The sequence below is a fragment of the Chrysemys picta genome, chromosome 16, assembly GCF_011386835.1.
Source record: "Chrysemys picta bellii isolate R12L10 chromosome 16, ASM1138683v2, whole genome shotgun sequence".
NCBI lineage: Eukaryota > Metazoa > Chordata > Testudines > Emydidae > Chrysemys > Chrysemys picta.
Genome location: NC_088806.1, coordinates 13,077,958 through 13,097,482, shown reverse-complemented (window position 1 = coordinate 13,097,482; position 19,525 = coordinate 13,077,958). Strand labels below are relative to the sequence as shown.

Here is a 19,525-nt window from a genome sequence, read left to right as displayed (position 1 = left end):
TTTTGATTGTTAAAATACGGTAACCCTAGTTCTGCCCCCCCCCCCCGCCCCTGACTGGCCACGCCCCCAGCTGTTTGACCCCACCCCCCGCACAGTCAGTGTCCGCTCCCTCCCACGCGATTGGCTCCCTGGGTGCCCTCCCCCGAGCAGGGGAGTTTAGGGCCAAGTCAGGGCGCAACGGTTTCAACAGGTGATACTGCGCATGCGCCTTGTGTTCAGCGCGCATGCGCAGTACAGCCAAGACAGCGCGGGGGCTCAGCGCCGCGGAACCCACCTTCCGGGTCTGACTCGGTGTCACTGCGTCTGACGGGCCAGGTACAGGGGCGGGGCGGGGCCTGTGGAGCGGGAGGAGGGGGTCTGTACCGGCTGGGTCCGAGAGGACGGCAGCGTCCCGGGGCAGGCTGGGAGTTGTAGTTCCCGACGCACCACGGACCGGAAATGACGTCAGCCCAACCGATGGGCGGAAGCGGTTTGCGGTGCGCGTGAGGGCGGCCTCCCCTCCCCGCTCGCTGATTGGCGGAGAGACCCCGGGAGCAGCCGTGCGCGCGGGCCCGGCCGGATCGAGACTCCCGGAGCCAGGGGTGGGGGAGGGGGCAGAGGGTGTGAAATTGGGGGGGGGGGTCACGTGGGGGAGGGTTGGAAAACTGTTGCTGTGAATCTCTCTCGGCGGGGCGGAAGAAGGTTCGATCCGCTGCTGCAATGATCCGTTTCAAAGGAGTCCGGCCTCCTCCTTCCTGAGCCGTGTTTCTGGTCTCGCTGAGACGCGGGTTAATCCGGAGTCACTGCGAGGCAGACCAGGGAGTGACTCCAGATTCCCATGGGGGCGATAAGATCAGGATGTGACCCTGTGGGGAGGGGGTTTCAGTTGTTGCCAAACGGGGGAAAGTTACTCAGTTTCTCTCCGTCTCTTTCTCTGCCTCAGGATATTGGGGTTGAGCTTCCTGGGAGCCCAGGCTGAGCAGCTGCTGCTCCCCCAGCGGGATCGGGGCTGGGGAGTGACCTCTGTGCCCAGCCAAGGTGAGGATTTTCTCCAGCTGTAATTAGCCCCATAGGTCAACCCAAGGCTCTGCCCACCCCAACATCTGAGTCAGAGACGCCAGGTGATTCATAGAGACCTCAGGGAATGGGCATGAGAGAGACTCTGCACAAACAGCCCCTCCCCACCCCGTATCTCTCCTCCCCATAGCAATTGCAGGAGCCGATCCAGCCATAGGAGAGTGAACCCCCAGGATTGGTTGTCAGCCAGAGTGGGAGAGACGGGGGAAGGGAGACACAAGGAGAAAAAGGAGAGAGACTGAAAAGGGCAGTGGGAAACATAATTGGGGAGAGAAATTCCCAGATTTCTGACCGGCCCCACACACTTATTGCCGCATTGCTGGGCAGATTCACTTTCCTGGGAACAAGGTGAGGTGCAAGGGGAGCAAAACCCAGTTCCTGACTCTCCCTGTTCCCCCCAGTGGTGGCAGTGTGCTGCCCTGGGGACTGTCAGGGGGAATCCCCCAGTGTCACTCCTTTTGTTCTGCTTTTCTCTCCTATTTGGTTCCCAGACTTTGTTACTGGGAGGGTTTCAAAATGTCTTGGTGGTTTAGTGCTAGTGGAAAGGGCCGGTCAGTGCTGTAATAAAGTGACCAAACATTTCCCCAGCATAGAATCATAGAACTGTAAGGCTGGAATGAACATTGAGAGGGCATCTAGTCCAGCCTCCAGCATTGAGGTGTTTGTCCAACCTGCCCCGACGATGGGGATTCCACCACCTCTCTTGCTAATCTAGTCCAGTGCTTAATTAGGTTTTATCACAATTGAGTCACATGGTTGACTCAGATTCAATTTGTGATCCACTATAACCCCCGATCATTTTCAGTAGTATTACCCCCCCAGCCAGCTATTCCCCACTTTGTAGTTGTGCAATTGGTTTTCCTTAGTGAAAATATTGAATATATCAGATCCAGGACTGGCTCCTGGGGACCCCATTGTAGACATCCTCCCAGTTGGACAGTGAACTACTAATGATTACTGTCTGAGTACAGCCTTTCAACAAGATTGACACCCATTTTATAGCACTTTCATGTCCACCACATTTCCCTAGTTCACTATGAGAATGTCATGGGGGCCTGTGTCAAAAGCCTGACTAAAATCAAGATGTGTCATGTCTACAGTGTCCAGTACCCCCGTGAAAGCAGGACATTAAATTGACTTGGCATTATTTGTTTTTGCAAATCCATGCTGGCTATAAGTTTTCACCTTACTGTCCTCTAGGTGCTTGCAAATTGACTGTTTAATAATTTGTTCATTCCAGGTATCTAAATAATGCTTGACTTTATTCCTCAGTCCTCTTTGTTCCCCTTTTAAAAGATGGGTACTATGTTTGCCCTTCTCCAGTCTTCACCGTTCTCCGGGTGTTCTCAAAGATAATTGCTATTGGTTCCGAGATTGCCTCAGCTAATTCCTTGAGCGCCCTAAGATGAATTTTATGGCTGTGTTTAATATATCGAATGTATCTACATATTTTTAACCTTTTATTTCCTTATTGTGGTGTCTGTTTCTTCCTCCTCTTGGTTAATAATAATAATAATAAAGGCCCTACGTGAATCGTGGGCTGGTCTTCAAATAATTGCAGCTGAGTTGCAAAGAAAGCTTGGAAAATCGCAGAAAAGTAATAATGGACCTTTATTAATTGCCGTAATTTGGAAAAGCTACAGCAGACCTATTCGTTTAAGAAAAATCTGCTGGAATAATATGAACACTCAACTATTACATTATGCCTGTGAATTTTTTTGGTACAAAAAATTTGGTACAGACAATTTGGTACAGCTAGAGGGCCATAACTAGGGTGGGGTGAGTGGGTCAGCCACCAACAGCACAAAGCGGGTTACACCAAGGGCATAAAGCCACCCCTACTTCTCTGCCTTCAGAGCTGGGCACCGGCCAGCATCCACCGCTCTCTCACCACCCAGCTCCAGGCAGCGCCACTGCCAGCATCAACTCAGGAGTAAGGGTGGCAATACCGCAACCCCCTTATGGGTCTGGAACCCTAGTTTGAGAAACGCTGTGGAGAAATCACACTTTTTCATGGGTTACTCACTACGTAAATAGTACGTTTTGTGGGTGTATAACACGTCCATGAAGTTCACTATTTATGCCATGAACAATACTTGAAAATTGTATGATTTCCCCCTCCCCTCCATGATTTAAGTAGTACCCTACTTATTGCCTTCTATGTCCCTTGCTAGATGTAACTTATTTTGTGAGTTTGTCTTTCTGATTTTGTCCCCACGTGCTCACGATACTCAATATCGTGGGGAAAACAACAACAGAAAATGTGGAAATGGCAAAAGTGCTAAATGACTTATGTTTCAGTTTTCATCCAAAATTTTAGTAGCAATTGGACATCTAACTTAATGAATGCCAATGAAAATGAGGTAGGATCAGAGGCTAAAATAGGGAAAGAACAAGTTAAAAAATATTTAGGTTAGATGTCTTCAAGTCACCAGGGCCTGATGAAATGCACCCTAGAATGCTGAGGAGATATCTGAGCCATTAGCGATTATCTTCAAAAAGTCATGGAAGAGAGATTCCAGGGGACTAGAAAAGGGCAAATATAGTGCCCATCTATAAAAAGGGGAGTAAGGACAACCCGGGGAATTACAGACCAGTCAGCTTATTTTAATTCCTCGGAAAGATAATGGAGGAAATAATTAAGCAATCCATTAGCAAACACCTAGATGATAATAAGGTGATAAGTAACAGCATGGATTTGTCAAGAACAAATCGTGTCAAACCACCCTAATAGTTTTTTTTTTGACAGGGTAACAAGCTTGTGGATAGAGGGGAAGCAGTAGACATGGTATATCTTGACTTTAGTAAGGCTTTTGATACTGTCTGGAATGACCTTCTCAAAACAAGCTAGAGAAATACAACTGAGATGGAACTACCATTAAGTGGGTGCACAGCTGGTTGGAAAACTGTTCCCAGAGAGTAGTTTTCAGTGGTTCACAGTCAAGCTGAAAGGGCATATCAAGTGGGGTCTGTCACGTAGGGTGGGGGAGTCAGGGCCCTGCACCCCCACTTCTTGGGATTCACCGCGAGTCTCAGCCAGTCAGTAAAACAGAAGGTTCATTCGACGACAGGAACACAGTCCAGAACCGAGCTTGTAGGTACAGACAACAGGACCCCTCAGTCAGGTCCTCCTTGGGGGCTCCCTGCTCTTTCCCAGCCAACTCCAAACTGAAAACCCCTCCAGCCGTCTCACCCAACATCCCCCAGCTCCTCCTCCTTCAGCCTTTGTCCAGTTTCCCAGACAGAAGGTGTCACCTGGCCCCAACCCCCCTCCTGGGCTCTCATGTTACATGCTCAGGTATCTTCCCTCAAGGGAAGTCTTCCATCCCCAGTGAGGACAGTCCCAGGAAAACTCCCCTGCAACATTCCCAGGTCAATATTCCCCACTCCCTGCTGCGTCACAGGGTCCCCCCTGGGATCAGTTCTCAGTCTGGTTCTGTTCAATATCTTCATCAATGATTTGGATAACGGCATAGCGAATACACTTATCAAGTTTGCAGACGACACCAAGCTGGGAGTGGTTGCAAGTGCTTTGGACGATAGGATTAAAATTCAAAATGGTCTGAAGTAAATAGGATGAAATTTAATAAGGACAAATGCAAAGTACTCCACTTAGGAAGGAACAATTGGTTGCACACATACAAAATGGAAAATGACTGCCTAGGGAGGAGTACTGTGAAAGGGACCTGAGGGCCATAGTGGATATCCCCCTCCCTCCCCCCCACCCCCCGCCACCTTCCCTTCAGGTGGCTTTAGCAGTCTTTCTTCTTGGGCAGACAGGCCATGGAGAGGAGTCGTTTTATTTGCCTACCTCCCCACCCTTAAAAAGGATTTACATAAGGTGGGAATCCTTTGTTTCCCAAACTTGCTTCCCCTTCACTTCCAGTGGAAAGTTACAAGAAGTCCCAGGTAATGTTGAGTATCTGGTGACAAGACCACCTGACTCTGTAGTGTCACAGTGTCCAGGAATCAGTAGCAGTATGGAGCCTTTTCACAGTCCATAGTCCTTGCTGATGGCCCATCCGCCCTGTGGCTTTTCCGTTGTTGTACCTGAAGTGTTAGCAGTGGGCGTCACCCAAAGGAGCATAGTTGAAATACAGATACATTGTCAATATTCCCAGCTTCAGATACAGAAATGATACGTGCACACAAATTGGATAATCACAGTCAGTAAATTATAACCTTTCCAATGACTCATTTTCTTACAAGACCCATCTTGAACTAAGTACATCTCAAAAACAACAAGGAGTCTGGTGGCACCTTAAAGACTAACAGATTTATTTGGGCATAAGCTTTCGTGCATCCGAAGAAGTGAGGTTTTTACCCACGAAAGCTTATGCCCAAATAAATCTGTTAGTCTTTAAGGTGCCACCAGACTCCTTGTTGTTTTTGTAGATACAGACTAACACAGCTACCCCCTGATACTAAGTACATCTCAGTTATCTCATATTCATTTCATAAGCATATTTTCATAAAGAACATGGAGGGAAATAGCACACTCACATACCAGTTTTCAGAGTTCGTTGAAGTCTGCCTTTTCAAAGTCCGTTGTCCTTATTTTCCTTCTCTAACACCTTCCTTCTCTTAGAATCACAAAATCATCATTTCATGAACAATTTCATCTATATTGCTTTCCACCTTCCGTTTCCTAACTAATTCCCTCCTGTTAGTCAGAATCCATCCTAAAATGTCCCCTCCTACTCCCCCAGTTACTACTTCCATCTTCTGACGCAAACAGGTGTCCCCAACCCATTCCAAGAACTTGTTGGACACTTTGTGTTTGTTTAAATTCCTTTTCTAAACCGTGTCTTGGTAGTTAAAGTCCCCCCCCCCCCTCGTGTTTTGAATATTTCTCTTATTTGCATGATAGAGTGGAGAACGTTAGTCTGCGGGGAAAGAGCCGGGGGGAATTGTGATGTGACGTGACTGTCCTGTTCTGACACGTCCCCTTCTTGCCCTGACAGGCTGCAGCGTCACATCCCATCCTTCCAGGGACCAGGGAAGGGAAATGGCTGCCGTGGAGCTGGCTCAGGTAGGGATTATCGGGGAGTTGCTGGTGGGGTCCTGTTGGCGGGAGAAGGGCAGGAAATGCATAGGAGGTGGTGTATCTGGCGGTGGGCAGGAGGTGGGGGGGGGCAGGAAATGCGTAGGAGGTGGTGTATCTGGCGGTGGTTGGGAGGGGGCAGGAAATGCGTAGGAGGTGGTGTATCTGGCGGTGGTCAGGAGGTGGGAGGGGGCAGTAAATGCATAGGAGGTGGTGTATCTGGCGGTGGTCAGGAGGTGGGGGGGCAGTAAATGCGTAGGAGGTGGTGTATCTGGCGGTGGTCAGGAGGTGGGGGGGACAGGAAATGTGTAGGAGGTGGTGCATCTGGCTGTGGTCAGGAGGTGGGAGGGGCAGGAAATACACAGGGTGGAGAAAGGGTGGGGGACAGGGTGTGACAAACCTGCTGGGATTTGTTTACGATGGGGCCTAGATTCTACCAACAGACCCATGGGGTTTGTGGGTGGAAATTCCTTAATTGGTCCAGCAGGAAACAACCCCCCAGGACTGGGCTGGGGAAATGTATCAGACTCCAATACTGGAGTTTGAACCTACTAGCCAGAGGGCAACCCCCAGTGAGGCCCAGGGAAGACACCCCATCCCTTCCCATCCAACCGCTGGCACTGGGGAGGGTGTTGGGATTCCTACCAGGGGGCTGTCCCTGGACACTCCTGGGGGTTCCATCTCCTGTATCCACTTCTGGCTGATAGGTGAGTGTTGAATGTGAAGACCCTTGCCTGTCTGCTAGAAGGGGTGAGGGGTTCTCTCTCTTTCTTCCCTTACCCTGATGCCTCCTGGCTGCTCTGATGGGGAGCGGGTGGGATCCTGCCTCCCAGAGCTTCCATGTGATTGGCCCTCCTCTCCTGCGAACGATGGGGTTGTCAATGGGCTCTTGCTCTTTCAGGGGCCGGTGACTTTCGAGGAGGTGGCTGTGTATTTCACCGAGGAAGAGTGGGCTCTGCTGGACCCCGCTCAGAGAGCCCTCTACAGAGATGTCATGCAGGAGAACTATGAGAATGTGACTTCGCTGGGTAAGGATTCCCGTCCCCTCAGTTCTTAGATGGGGAAATGAAGAGTTAAGGTTCACAGTGCACCCTCAACTTTGCCTGACAGGCGAATGACGCCTAGACTAGCACTCTGCTCTCCCCGCGACAGAACACTTTGGGAACAGAGCACAGTAGCACGAACGCTAACACCGTCTCTTTGCTAAGGCAAAACTTGGGGTTAGGCCCGATGTAGGGAACAGAAGCTGCCTCCCCCTGGCCTGCACTCAGACACTGAGCCTACTGCACACAATCCATCTCAGACCTTCCCGCTGTCACCACCCCTTTACCCTTCCAATGAAGATTCCTTCTGAGTCGTTGCCTTCACTTACCCCTCCCTGAGGCCTGGAGACCCCTAGCATGTATGGCACCAGCCTGCTGACAATCCTTGTGGCAAGAACACATCCTTGTGCACCTTTATTGATGCCGCCTACACCACTCAGCACTGAAATGAGGAATACCTGGTCCTTCCAGTTTCACGTGCACCTCTCTTCGTGTCACAGCTCTGCCAGGCTGCTCCAACTAGTCCCTCCGCCATTCATATAAAGCTACAGCTGGCCCAGGGCACGTTGCTGAAGTGCCTGCAGAGAAATGCTGGGGTTCAATCTGAGGAACATAAAACACACAGTGGCATGTTCTTAGTCCTTCCTTCTGGCGATCAATACATTTTAAGGCCGGGGGAGACTATTAGGTCATCTAGTCTGACCTCCTGTGTAATACAGGCCATGGAGTTTCGTCCGGTTACCGTTGTAGTGCACTGAATACTTTGTGTTTGATGAAAACCTCTTCCGGAAAGGCATCCTGTCCTGACTTGAAGCCTTCAAGAGATGGAAAATTGGCCCCATCCTTGGGTAGTTTGTTAACCTTTGCACCACCCTTACTGACCTATTCCCAGTGACCTTTGCCAGCTCCAGGGCTAGGGGATAAGGGCAGAGTTAAGGTTGCATTGCAGGGGTGGTGTGTAGTTTAATTCTTCATTTCCTGGTTTTCAGGGGTTTTATTTTTCACCACCATCCACATGCTGGAAGGGCCCGAGGCAGCATGAGGCAACCTTCACTCTGTTTAATGTACTTTATGAGCGTTTAATTTCCTTGATTTTCTATTTAATGGATTTTTTTGCCACTGTAACTGTGTCGACACTACGGTTTTTGCTGCAATTTACGTCAGGTCAGGATGAGATTTTCCACATCGCTAACTGCCAGAGCTATGGGCTCAGAGGTAGTCCCAGCACCTCGGGACAGTCCCAAGGGGGTCTCTGTGACCCAACCTATCACAGGGGGCTCTCGTGGGGGGTAGGAAGGGGAGGATTCAGGGAGTCAGAGATTGTAGCACTTCACTGAGGCTGCTTTTGCTGAAGTCTCTAATGACCTGTACCTAGGCAGAGCTCAGAACCAGCACTCCATCCTCCTCCTCCTCGGCATGTCGGCTGTCTGACACCACTGACTGTGGTCGTTGTCTTGGAATCTGATCTTCTCTTCTCCTCTCCTGCTTAGGGTTAGGGTAGGGAGAAGTAGTAACTGGCTTGTTCTGCATCATGGGATGTTTAGGTTGGATATTAGGAAAAACTTTCCAGCTGTGAGTATAGCTAAGTACAGGAATACGTTACCAAGAGAGGTTGTGGAATGCTGGTCGCTGGAGGTTTTTAAGAAGAGGTTAGACAGATGGTCTGTGTATACTTGGTCCTGCCTCAGGGCTGGAGGATGGACTAGCTGACATCCTGAGGTCCTTTTACACCTGTGTTTCTGTGATTTGATGATTCCTTATCCTAGCCCTTCACTTTGACCTTGTCTCCCTCTGGAGAATGGGGGCTTTATTTAGTAGTTTTTTTAATGAAAAATATGCATTGGTCAGCTTCTCTCTCAATTTGCTTTGTTAGTCACTGGGCGTGAAGGAGTGAGTTCCTCTTCTGGGATGGGGATGTAATTCCTGTTGAAGTAACATAGGCCTGTCTCCGTTACATGGAAACACGATCAAGGACTGTTCCCATTTGAATGCTGCACACTGGACAATGGAAGTCTCAAGGACTGGAGGTTAATGTGTAATGACTGGGTCCAAGGGAAGCAGAACATGAGAACACAACGTCACAGCACTTTGGGACACAGGAACTAGGGTACAAACAGACTGGGCTTAAGTTTGCTGCTTTTCAGAGCAAAAAGACTGAGACAAGGCAATAGCGAACGAGCGAGAGAGATGAAATCAAGGAGGCTTTGAAAAAGCCGGGCAGATGCAACTGCCAACATGAACATAGAGTTCAGTTTTGCTTTCCCAGACTGACCAAGGGATCTGTAAATCCTGTGTTCCCGTTGCCTAAGCAATTCAGCCTGGTTCTGAAAAGCCTCTTGTGTTGCTGCAAATACCGACTGGCTGCAGCACCCCAGAAGAGACGGTGTTTCTGAGGAGTCTGAAATCATTGGGACTCGCTGAGATGCCATCATGACACACAGGGATGCCACCTCCAGAATATATATAAAGGCTGCCCAGGAGAGAAGCAGGCGGACTCTCCCAGACCTTCAAGCGGGCGGGTCTGTCTCCTGAGTGAAGGAGACCAGCACCTCAGACAGCGCAGTGCTGGGCAGGCTCGGGGGAGCAGAGGAGAGCTCCAGCCCAATACCTGTCAGACTGTGGGCCTAGAGGGTGCAAGGGGTCAGAGGGGAAGTGACCCAGGGAGGACGGACAGATGAGGGGAGAGGAGGAGGATGGAGTGGCTGCCACTAGAGGGTCCCTGGGTCGGGACCCAGAGCAGTGGGTGGGCCTGGGTCCCCCTCTTCCCTCATGTGCTGCACTTGGCCATGGGAGAGCGACCATATCAGACTGCAACATACTCCCGCCGACAGGGGCTAGACTTTGAGTTGTGGTTGGCCACTGCGGCAGGAAGACTGCTGTTAACAAACCCCCCGCCCCCAGAAGGGGGTGAGTGTGGACTAGGGGGCACTGCCGGAGAGCAGTGTCCTGAAGGGGACATTACCGAACGGGGAGCAACGCGGGTCCCGATACCAGTTGGGCAGACGACGGACAGGACACCACAAGCAGAGGGCGCTCCGTGGCGGATAGAGCTAATACCCAGACGGGCCGACAGGAGGCGCCGTGGTGGTGAGTCCCAACCCCGTGACAGGCACGCAGAGGACTTCCAGAGTTGCTACAGAAAAATCACTGGCCAAGTCAGTACAAAGCAAAATTTCATTCAATGAGTTGTTTATACTGATCTATATACTATACTGAAATGTAAGTACAATATTTATATTCCAGTTATTTATTGTATAATTATATGGTCCAAATGAGCAAGTCCACAATTCATAGTGTACCACGACACTTTTGTATTTTTATGTCTGATTTTATAAGCAAGTAGTTTTTAAATGAGGTGTGACTTGGAGATAGGGAAGACAAATCAGCCTCCTGAAAGGGGCACAGTAGTGTGGAAAGCCTCTGGTCTACACAACTGTTTTTAATGTGCTAGCACAGGGGTGGGCAAACTTTTTGTCCCAAGAGCCTCATCGGGGTTGCAAAATTATATGCAGGGCCGGGTAGGGAAGGCTGTGCCTCCCCAAACAGCCTGGCCCCATCCTCTATCTGACCCCCTCCCACTTCCTGCCCCCTAACTGCCCCCCTCAGAATCCCCGACCCATCCAACACCCCTTGCTCCTTGTCCCCTGACTGCCCCCCCAAGACACCCCACCCCAACCACCCCCCTGGGACTCCATCCCCCTATCTAAGCCCCCCTGCTCCTTGTTCCCTAACCGCCCCCTCCTGAGACCCCCAACTCCCCTGCTCCGTGTCCCCTGACTGCCCCGACCCCTATCCACACATCCCGCCCCACCCCCAGGACTCCCATGCCTATCCAACCCCCCTGTCTCTTGACCGCACTCCCCGAACCTCCGCCCCATCCAACCACCCTCTGCCCCTTAGATAACCCCCCGGCCCCCTTACCATGCTGCTCAAAGCAGCGTGTCTGGCTCCACACTCCCCCGAAGGAGCATGCAGCCCCGCCTCCCCCAGAGCACTGCCCACGCAGCTCGCTGAGGCTCCGGGGGAGGGGCCAGTGGGAGCCTCGGGGGCCAGATGTGTCCCACAGGCCATAGTTTGCCCACCCCTGTGCTAGCACCTACAGTGGAGAACCCATAGAGAGACACATCTCAACCATCATTGATGCACAAGTTGAGTAACTTCTTCTTTTGCGTATTACCTGATCTCACTGGTCTTCTTTCCCCTGAGCCGGGTTTCCAGTTTCCAAACCCGATGTCATCTCCCAGCTGGAATGAGGGGAAGAGCCGTGGGCCCCAGAACTCCAGGGCTCAGAGGAAAGAGAGATCATTAAACCTACTCAGTGCTTGAAGGAAACAGCTGGGATTCCCAACAAAGACCTTGTGAGGTCTCTGGGTTCAGGATGGTCCCTCAGGGCAGATACTGTTCATGGCTTCCTACCCATCCTAACTCCTGGCAGTAGTTCCTTCCCCAAACTCCCTTCTCCCTGGGGAGTGTTTGGATGGGAACTGGATGCAGAATTGATCCCCTCTTCTTGCCTCTTCGGGGAAGAGTTTGGGGAAATTCAGTCCCTGGTTTTTCTCCATCTCCAGCTATTCTCTTGGTTTGTTCCCTCCTTTTTCCTTCTGGTTTCTGATGTTTTTCTCTCTCTGTCCCATCAGGTGAGGGGATGATGAGAGAGACCATGGAGCAGAATCCTCAGCAGGAAGATGAGCAAGTGGAACCACAGGGGACATTATTACAAAGATGCACAGGGAGTGCGTCCGAGAGTTGTGAGCAGGCAAAAGGCTCTCAGGGGCAGCATGGGCCAGAGAAACGGCAGGGAAACCAGCCAGCGCCGGAAGTTGGAATATCTGTTAATTATCGGGGAACTCACAAAGGCCTCAAGGAAACCACGGCCCAGCAGAGAATCCTTATGGGAGAGAGAAATAACACGGGTTTTGACTGTGGGAAAAAGTGCAGGAGGCACTCACACTTTATTAGAAATCCATGGATCCACACAGGAGAGAAGCCCTATAAATGCTGTGAGTGCGGGAAAACCTTCACTCGGAGCTCAACCCTTATTGCACATCAGAGGAGTCACACAGGGGAGAAACCCTATGAATGCTGTGAGTGCGGGAAAACCTTCACTCAGAGCTCAAACCTTATTCGCCATCAGAGGAGTCACACAGGGGAGAAACCCTATGAATGCAGTGAGTGCGGGAAAACCTTCACTGAGCGATCAAGCCTTATTCTCCATCAGAGAATCCACACAGGGGAGAAACCCTACAAATGCTGTGAGTGCGGGAAAACCTTCACTCGGAGCTCAACCCTTATTGCACATCAGTGGATCCACAGAGGAGAGAAACCCTATGAATGCTGTGAGTGCGGGAAAACCTTCACTGAGCAATCACACCTTATTCGCCATCAGAAGAGTCACACAGGGGAGAAGCCCTATGAATGCTGTGAGTGCGGGAAGACCTTCACTCGGCGCTCAACCTTTATTGCGCATCAGAGGATCCACAGAGGAGAGAAACCCTATGAATGCTGTGAGTGCAGGAAAATCTTCACTGAGCGGTCACACCTTATTCGCCATCAGAGGAGTCACACAGGGGAGAAACCGTATAAATGCTGTGAGTGCGGGAAAACCTTCACTGAGCAATCACACCTTATTCGCCATCAGAGGAGTCACACAGGGGAGAAACCCTATGAATGCAGTGAGTGCCGGAAAACCTTCACTCGGAGCTCAACCCTTATTGCACATCAGAGGATCCACAGAGGAGAGAAACCCTATGAATGCGGTGAGTGCGGGAAAACCTTCACTTGGAGCTCTTCTCTTATTTATCACCAGAGAAGCTGCAAGGGAGATAAACACCATGAAAATCTTGCCTAGGGCTCAGAAAAGATTGTTTTTTCCTTTTCCTAATTCCCAAGTAGTGAACTTTAAGGCAGCATTTGTGGCATCTCAGCTCCTTCTGGTGAGTTGTCTGCTTTTCCCGTTTGCAGCTCACCCTTCCTTGGAGTGAAGCCCACAGTGTTGTTCATCGACTCCTTTGTCCTGTGTCGTGGGAGTGTGTGTCCCTCCAACTGGAATGTCCATCAGCCCCAGGTGGGGGAACCAAGAGTGACTTTTACTAGGTACAGGTCTGTCTCATCTTACGCGGGGGTTCCATTCCGCGGTTAGCGCTAAATCGAAAACCGCGTATAGTCAAAATTACATTGAGTTCAATGGCGGGCGGAATCGCCCGCACTACAAGTACAGTATTAAAATTATTTTTCTCTTTTTTGTTGTTTTTGTTTTTGCCGACCGCGTAAAGCTGAAATCGCGCATGTTAAATGCACGTAAGATGCGACAGACCTGTACATAGAGGTTAAATCTACCTGGGCTTTGACTCCATTAGGGTTTCCCATGGAGTTAGCTAGATTGAGTTAGCAATCCTGATATAAAAATATAACTATTTTTTCAATAAAGAAAATAGCCCATATAGCGGCCAAGGTAACGTAGCAAATCGCCTCACCACTGGACACAACCTCCATCACTTTTCCTCGTCTAACCAAATTTGGAGCATCATGTTTATACTTTTCCTCCCACTGCAAAGTGATTGTTAGTCACCAGATTCCCCCACTAGGGACAGATTGCCTCATTCCCAGTTGTTCCCACGTTGCACTGGGTTCTGCTGAATAGCAGTTGGGTTTTGTACCGTTTTTCTCAATGTAAATATAACCGAGAAGGAGCAGGGATAGAGGGTGTGACGAAGTGGGGATTTTCCCTTGTTATATTGTATGTGAGTCTTACTGTTGAGCCTATGTGAGTTTGACTGTTCTGCATGAATACTGCGTGTGCCTCAGTTTCCCTGTGTGCTGCACCCATACCTTGGTGGTGGGAATAAAGCTTATTGGAACATCTCTGAGGGTGAGATATTACCTGTAATCAGTTTCTTAATATATTAGGCTTAGACTTGTGTGATTTTGCTTTATTTTGCTTGGTGACTTACTTTATTCTGTCTGTTGTTACTTGAAACCACTTAAATCCTACTTTTTTATACTTAATAAATCACTTTTGTTTATTAATAAACCAGAGTAAGTGATTAATACCTGGGGGTGCAAACGGCTGTGCATCTCTCTCTATAACTGTTATAGAGGGCTAACAGTTTATGAATTTACTCCGTATAAACTTTATACACAGCAAAATGGATTTATTTGGGGGTTTGGATCTCCACTTTCTACAGTTCCACCACTGAATGTGTCCTATGATTCAGGGTTCTCACCCATCTGTTTGTGGATCACAATTTGTTTTCTTTGCTCCTAAAACAGTGACTTAGGGCCTGAGATGAAAGTGTCACAGACCTGGATGGGGAATTTGAATGGATCTCAAATACAGTGAGATCATTTGAAGTTTAAATCCCAGTTTCCAACTGTTGGCAAAGCCTGTTGTAGGACTTTTCCTACTGAGATGGGATTGTTTGCAGATGCGGAGGCTGGCCGGTTGGTTTGTTTTTTTCCAGTACGACGATGCTAGAACTTTTGTAAATAATATGATTCAAAACTAATGAGTGAAGGAGGTTTGAACAACTCAGAGGAGAATGCGATGGGAGAATCTCTTGTCCTGATTCTGAGTCGTCATATTTAACCTGCTCTGGAATTTCTAGTTCTATGAAACTGGATGTATCTTGTGTGAGGTGGGTTTTTCCTCTTGAGGGACATTTGGTCACATAATCAGATAGTCATTTTCTCAAAGGCCCCAGTAAATCTGGGGTAAATAAAATGAATATCTACTGAGAGTCATTTATTTTATTTTTGCTTTTTCTCTGCTCCCTCCATGATGACATGGAGAAACTTTAAGTGCAGTTCAGTCAACAGGAGAGACTACTCCAAGCTATTGGACATGCTACCGACTGTTTTTAAATCTCCAGTCTGAAATGGTGAACTAGACCACACCCCAACTTTTGCAACTAACAGAAGTGACTGCACACAATCACACTGCTGCTCGGTTGTTTTAGGTCAATATTGTCTCTGATGATCCGGGGAGAGAATTCCACAGTAAGTAACAAAGAAGTGGGCAAAAGGTCCAGGTATTTGTTTCCCAAGGTAGTTGGGAAAGAGGCTCTTGTGACAGACTAACTCCCATGTTCACACTTCACACCCTACACCAGAGATCTCAACCTTTTTCTTTCTGAGTCCCTCCACCCCAACATGCTATAAAAACTCCAAGGACCAGCTGGGGTGGGGGGGCAGTCGGATTTCTGGGCTACAGCTGCTGGGTCGTGGAGGCTTGGGACTTCTGCCCTGTGGAGTGGGGAGCACTGGGGCTCCGGGCTTCTGCCCCGTGGGAGGCGGGGGCTCTGGGCTTCAGACGCGGGGCCCTGCTGACCCCCTGAAACCAGCTCACAGACCCCTGGGGGGTCACACTGCCCTACACACTGTTGCAGTAATGTTTGTACAAGGTGTGACGCTGGCAGAGCAGCTTACGTCACAGTGTATTCAGGCCAATTGATGTGTGTATTAGTATAGCTCAAAGCGATTGTTAAATGTATACATGTATTGGGTGTTTAAACGTCCTGAAAAGTAGTGGAATGTTGTTTGCACTGTTTTCACTTATCTATTTTCTGTTACAATGTAATAGCAAAGAGTTACATTGTGTATATTCCAGGGCTAGGAACCAGGACTCCTGGGTTTGGGCCACTCACCTCTCCCTGTTCCATGCCTCAGTTTCTCCATGGAAGAGGGACAAGGACATAGCCCCCCCATCACCCTCCCAGGGGCTTCAGATTTGGCTCTGCCAAGCAGGGGATGGCCTCAGCCCACATGTCCCCCATTCCCCAGGAAGGACTGGTGGGGCCCCGTTGTCACAGCAGCCTGCCAGGGTACTACAGTGTTGGTACACCTGGGAGAGCAGCAGGTGCCAGTGTTCCCAGAGTACAAGAGCCGGGTAAGCTCCCCCTCGCCCCCTGTTTGGCATTGTGAGCCGCGCTCCAGGGACTCAGTGCTGGACGAGGGGGACAGTGGGGAAACCAGCACTGAATGTGGGGGACACAAGTGAAGCCTCCAAATGGGGTGCTTGAAGCAAGGAGGGAGGATCTCCCCTGTGGGGGGCTGAGGAGGTTGAAGTGGGGAATAGGCGCTGGAGGAAAAGAGAGTGGGAATGTGGGGGGGAGGAAGGAGGAAAGGGGTAGGATTTGGTAACGTGGGCATTGGATGATTCCAGCTATGGGCAGGCCCAGGCATCAGAGGGGGCCATCCAGGGAGGTGGTCTGGGAGCTGGGGAGACAGCATGGCAGCCAGTGTCAGTTAAGGATACCTCTATCCCACCCCTCCCACATCACCTTCTCCATCTACTTCACCTCCCTCTTATTGTGAAACCCTAACAGCTGCACCCAAAAACCCACTTACTACAAAGTTGCCAAACAGAAACTAGACTAAACCAACCAGCTCAGCCACTGCATATGATGCCAGCCGAAAGACAACACTTTTCACACAGCAACACCACGCTGCCCTCTCACTCCCACAAACTTCAATATGACGACGAGCTGCTCCCAGCCAGGCACCACGCCCTAGTCAAACGCTTTTGGTAACTACGTAACTCAGTGGCAATCACTGCCCTGAAGTGACTCCAGTGCCGGCACTCACAGCATGGACTCCCCACCCCGAATTCTGTCCACACACAGAGAATTCTCCCTGCCTGGCTCCTTCAGTTCATCTCGCTGCTCTCCCTGCTGCAGCCAGACACTGCTCATCTGCATAACCCCGTCCATGGACACATGACACCTTGTGTTCTGCTCTTGAGTTACCTGCGGAGAGTGCGCACGTCACAGTCCCAGCGCACGCGGCTCCGCACCAGCGGCCATTGTTAGAACCTTCCATGAGATTCCATCTCCCGGCTCCCTCCAGGGCCAGCAACAGCTGAGCGGGGAATGTCTGTGAGCCCCGAGCCGGGGGCGGGGCGGCAGGGAGAGACCCAGCCCCATAGACAGCCTGGGGCAGGGGATATTAGGGGCAGGGGAGGGGATGGAGGGAGGACAGCCCTAGCCCCATAGACCTGTCATACAGATGACATACAGGGGATGTGATACAGATAAAGGAAAAGTGAGTAGGGGCTCAGCCTTGTGCATGCCGGGGTGGCCACCTCCCCATTGATGAGACCTGGTCCCACCGTCTTCCTGGATCAGAAACAGCCAATGTCTGCATCATGCTAAGGGCATTGGTATTTTCTTTAAATTTGCCAGACCGACTTAACAGACATCTAACACACATTGGAAGCTCTTCTTTTCACACCATCGCTCATTCTCAGGGTCTGCTTTGTCTCCAGACAGATCCATTCAAATACCCCCTTCATGCGCCTTACAGAAACGTCTGCATCCCCTGGCAGCGAGGCAACGGGGCAGGTCGCTGACAGAGCTGAGCACCACCTTTCTGCCAGCCATCTTTAGAGAAGAACCCCACCCTAGAGTGCCCCCTCCCTCTGTCAGCACCTCTACGTTTGTGGCTCTGAGTGGCAGTAGGATGATTAGGGGGCGAATCCGGGGCTGGAAGTGGGTACGGTCAGCCTGTAAGGAGTAACCAGGTGGGACAAACCCAGGGGGAGGCTGTGGGCTGCTGGTTGGTCGTTGGGATCCGAGCTCTAGATCAAAGCTGCACAGCGACCTGACACCCAGGGTTATAGGGCAGACATAGTGACCCCCTTACTGGCCTCGGTGAACCCCAAACCCTTGTTACTAAGGGCATTGAGGAGTCTCTGTCCCTTAATAACTCCTGGGAGCTCCCCAGCAGGCTGTGGGCATCAGCCGCCTCCTGCCTCACAGGTTAGACTTGGCGCTGTGCCAGCCGCCCCCTCGCTTGAAGGCCCAGTGGGTGGCATCCCTGGGGGAGCATAACTCCCCCTCCTTTCCATTAACAGCTGAACTCACTGACCCAGGATACCACAGAGACACCAACCAGCAGCTGGTTTGCCAGGGTCACTGCCCAGCACCCTGCACCGCTTCCTGACAGCCAGAGCTCGCAGGGCACTAGCCTGGAGCCAGGGCTGCTTAGTGCTTACGAAAAGCCAGCAGAGTGACACAGTGGAAGCGTGCTGGGCCCATAACACAGAGATCGATTAATCAAAACCCTCTTCTGCCAGCATCAGGCCTCCTTCTTCTTACTCTGGGCCTTCAAGCAAGGGGACGGCTGGCACAGCGCCAAGAGTCTAACCTATGAGGCAGGAGGCAGCTGGTTACTCCTTAGGCTGACCTTACCCCCCTTCCAGCCCCAGATTCGCCCCCCCAATCATCCTACTGCCACTCAGAGCCACAGACGTGGAGGTGCTGACGGAGGGAGGGGGGACTCTAGGATGCGGTTCTTCTCTAAAGATGGCTGGCAGAAAGGTGGTGCTCAGCTCTGTGAGCGACCTGCCCAGTTGCCTCGCTGCCAGGGGATGCAGACATTTCTCTAAGGCGCATGAAGCGGGTATTTGGCTTCCAAGTTAAGGTGAGGAATGTGCAATTATGAGAGGGTATTTCCATACCTCCTGGTGTTGCACTTCAGGTCCCTAGTGGCCTAATGGATAAGACATTGGCTTCCTAAGCCAGAGATTGTGGGTTTAAGTCCAACCTGGGGTAAAAAGCTACTTTCTTCCTGTATATTGCAAGGAAACCTTGGTCTTATTTTCACCAAGGGAGCTGGGAGATGTTTGAACACAAAGTCCTGGATCTTGGGAACAATCCCCCAGAAATGGCATCTTACACTCCACACATGCTTTCTAGACCCATCAGTAGCAAACAGTTAATGCTCATGTTTGTCTGAGAATAGAGTGAAGGGGAGTGTTCACTCCAACACCTCAATGAGCCAAACAGACAGAAAGAGCAAGGCTGTTCTGCTTCTTCCCATCCCCACCTTTGGGGTAAGTGCATCACCTCCTCCTTAGTGCGTGTGGGCTGGAAAGCAGAGATGGCAGGAGAGAGGTTGCCCACTCAGCCCATGCACAGGAGGATCCATTGCAGCTCACGTCCTCCTGCTTGTCCCAGCCCAGAGGAATGCCTGTCACCAAGCCTGGACTCTGTGACTGCATTAGTCGCCAACAGGGGAGTGTGGCAGGAGAGGACACAGAACATGTCTACAAATCACTTTTTCTGGACTGCTGAGGGTGGGGGAGAGAGGCCAGATTCCATCTGGCTCTTTAGGACTCTGAGGAAGCTCTGGGATCTGGAGAGAGGTCTCTGGAGCCTCGGGATGGGCAGGTTTGGAGACATGTGGCTCCTACCTAGTCCAGAGTAACCTGCCAAGCTTCCCCCCAAGAGCCATATTAACAGGGAACACTGCCTCTCTATTTCCTTGGCCACATGTATCGTGTCCTTTTTCTGGTGGCTAGTCCAGAAAAGAAGAACAAGAGCTCACTACTGCTACCACCTGAGGGATTTGGTGGGTTGAGATCAGCTGGTAGAAGCAGGCAATA

At 50.7% G+C, this 19,525-nt stretch overlaps 2 protein-coding genes across 7 annotated transcripts in view; both read left to right on the top strand.

Annotated features, from left to right (window-relative positions):
* Window positions 1–19,525, top strand: part of LOC135976036 (nascent polypeptide-associated complex subunit alpha, muscle-specific form-like) — a 1,165,876-nt gene that overhangs the window by 720,378 nt on the left and 425,973 nt on the right. The window lies entirely within an intron of this gene.
* Window positions 207–14,173, top strand: LOC101943645 (zinc finger protein 501-like). Of its 6 annotated transcripts, none has more exons than XM_065569869.1 (5): window positions 207–315; window positions 923–1,017; window positions 6,021–6,088; window positions 7,002–7,128; window positions 11,781–14,173. In XM_065569869.1, the coding sequence occupies exons 3-5, from the start codon at window positions 6,065–6,067 to the stop codon at window positions 12,989–12,991; spliced, it is 1,362 nt and encodes a 453-aa protein (XP_065425941.1). In that variant the 5' UTR covers window positions 207–315; window positions 923–1,017; window positions 6,021–6,064; the 3' UTR covers window positions 12,992–14,173. The 6 variants fall into 6 exon arrangements, with proteins under 6 accessions (XP_065425941.1, XP_065425938.1, XP_065425942.1 ...); XM_065569866.1 differs by lacking the exon at window positions 207–315 and adding an exon at window positions 424–476; XM_065569868.1 differs by lacking the exon at window positions 207–315 and adding an exon at window positions 441–581.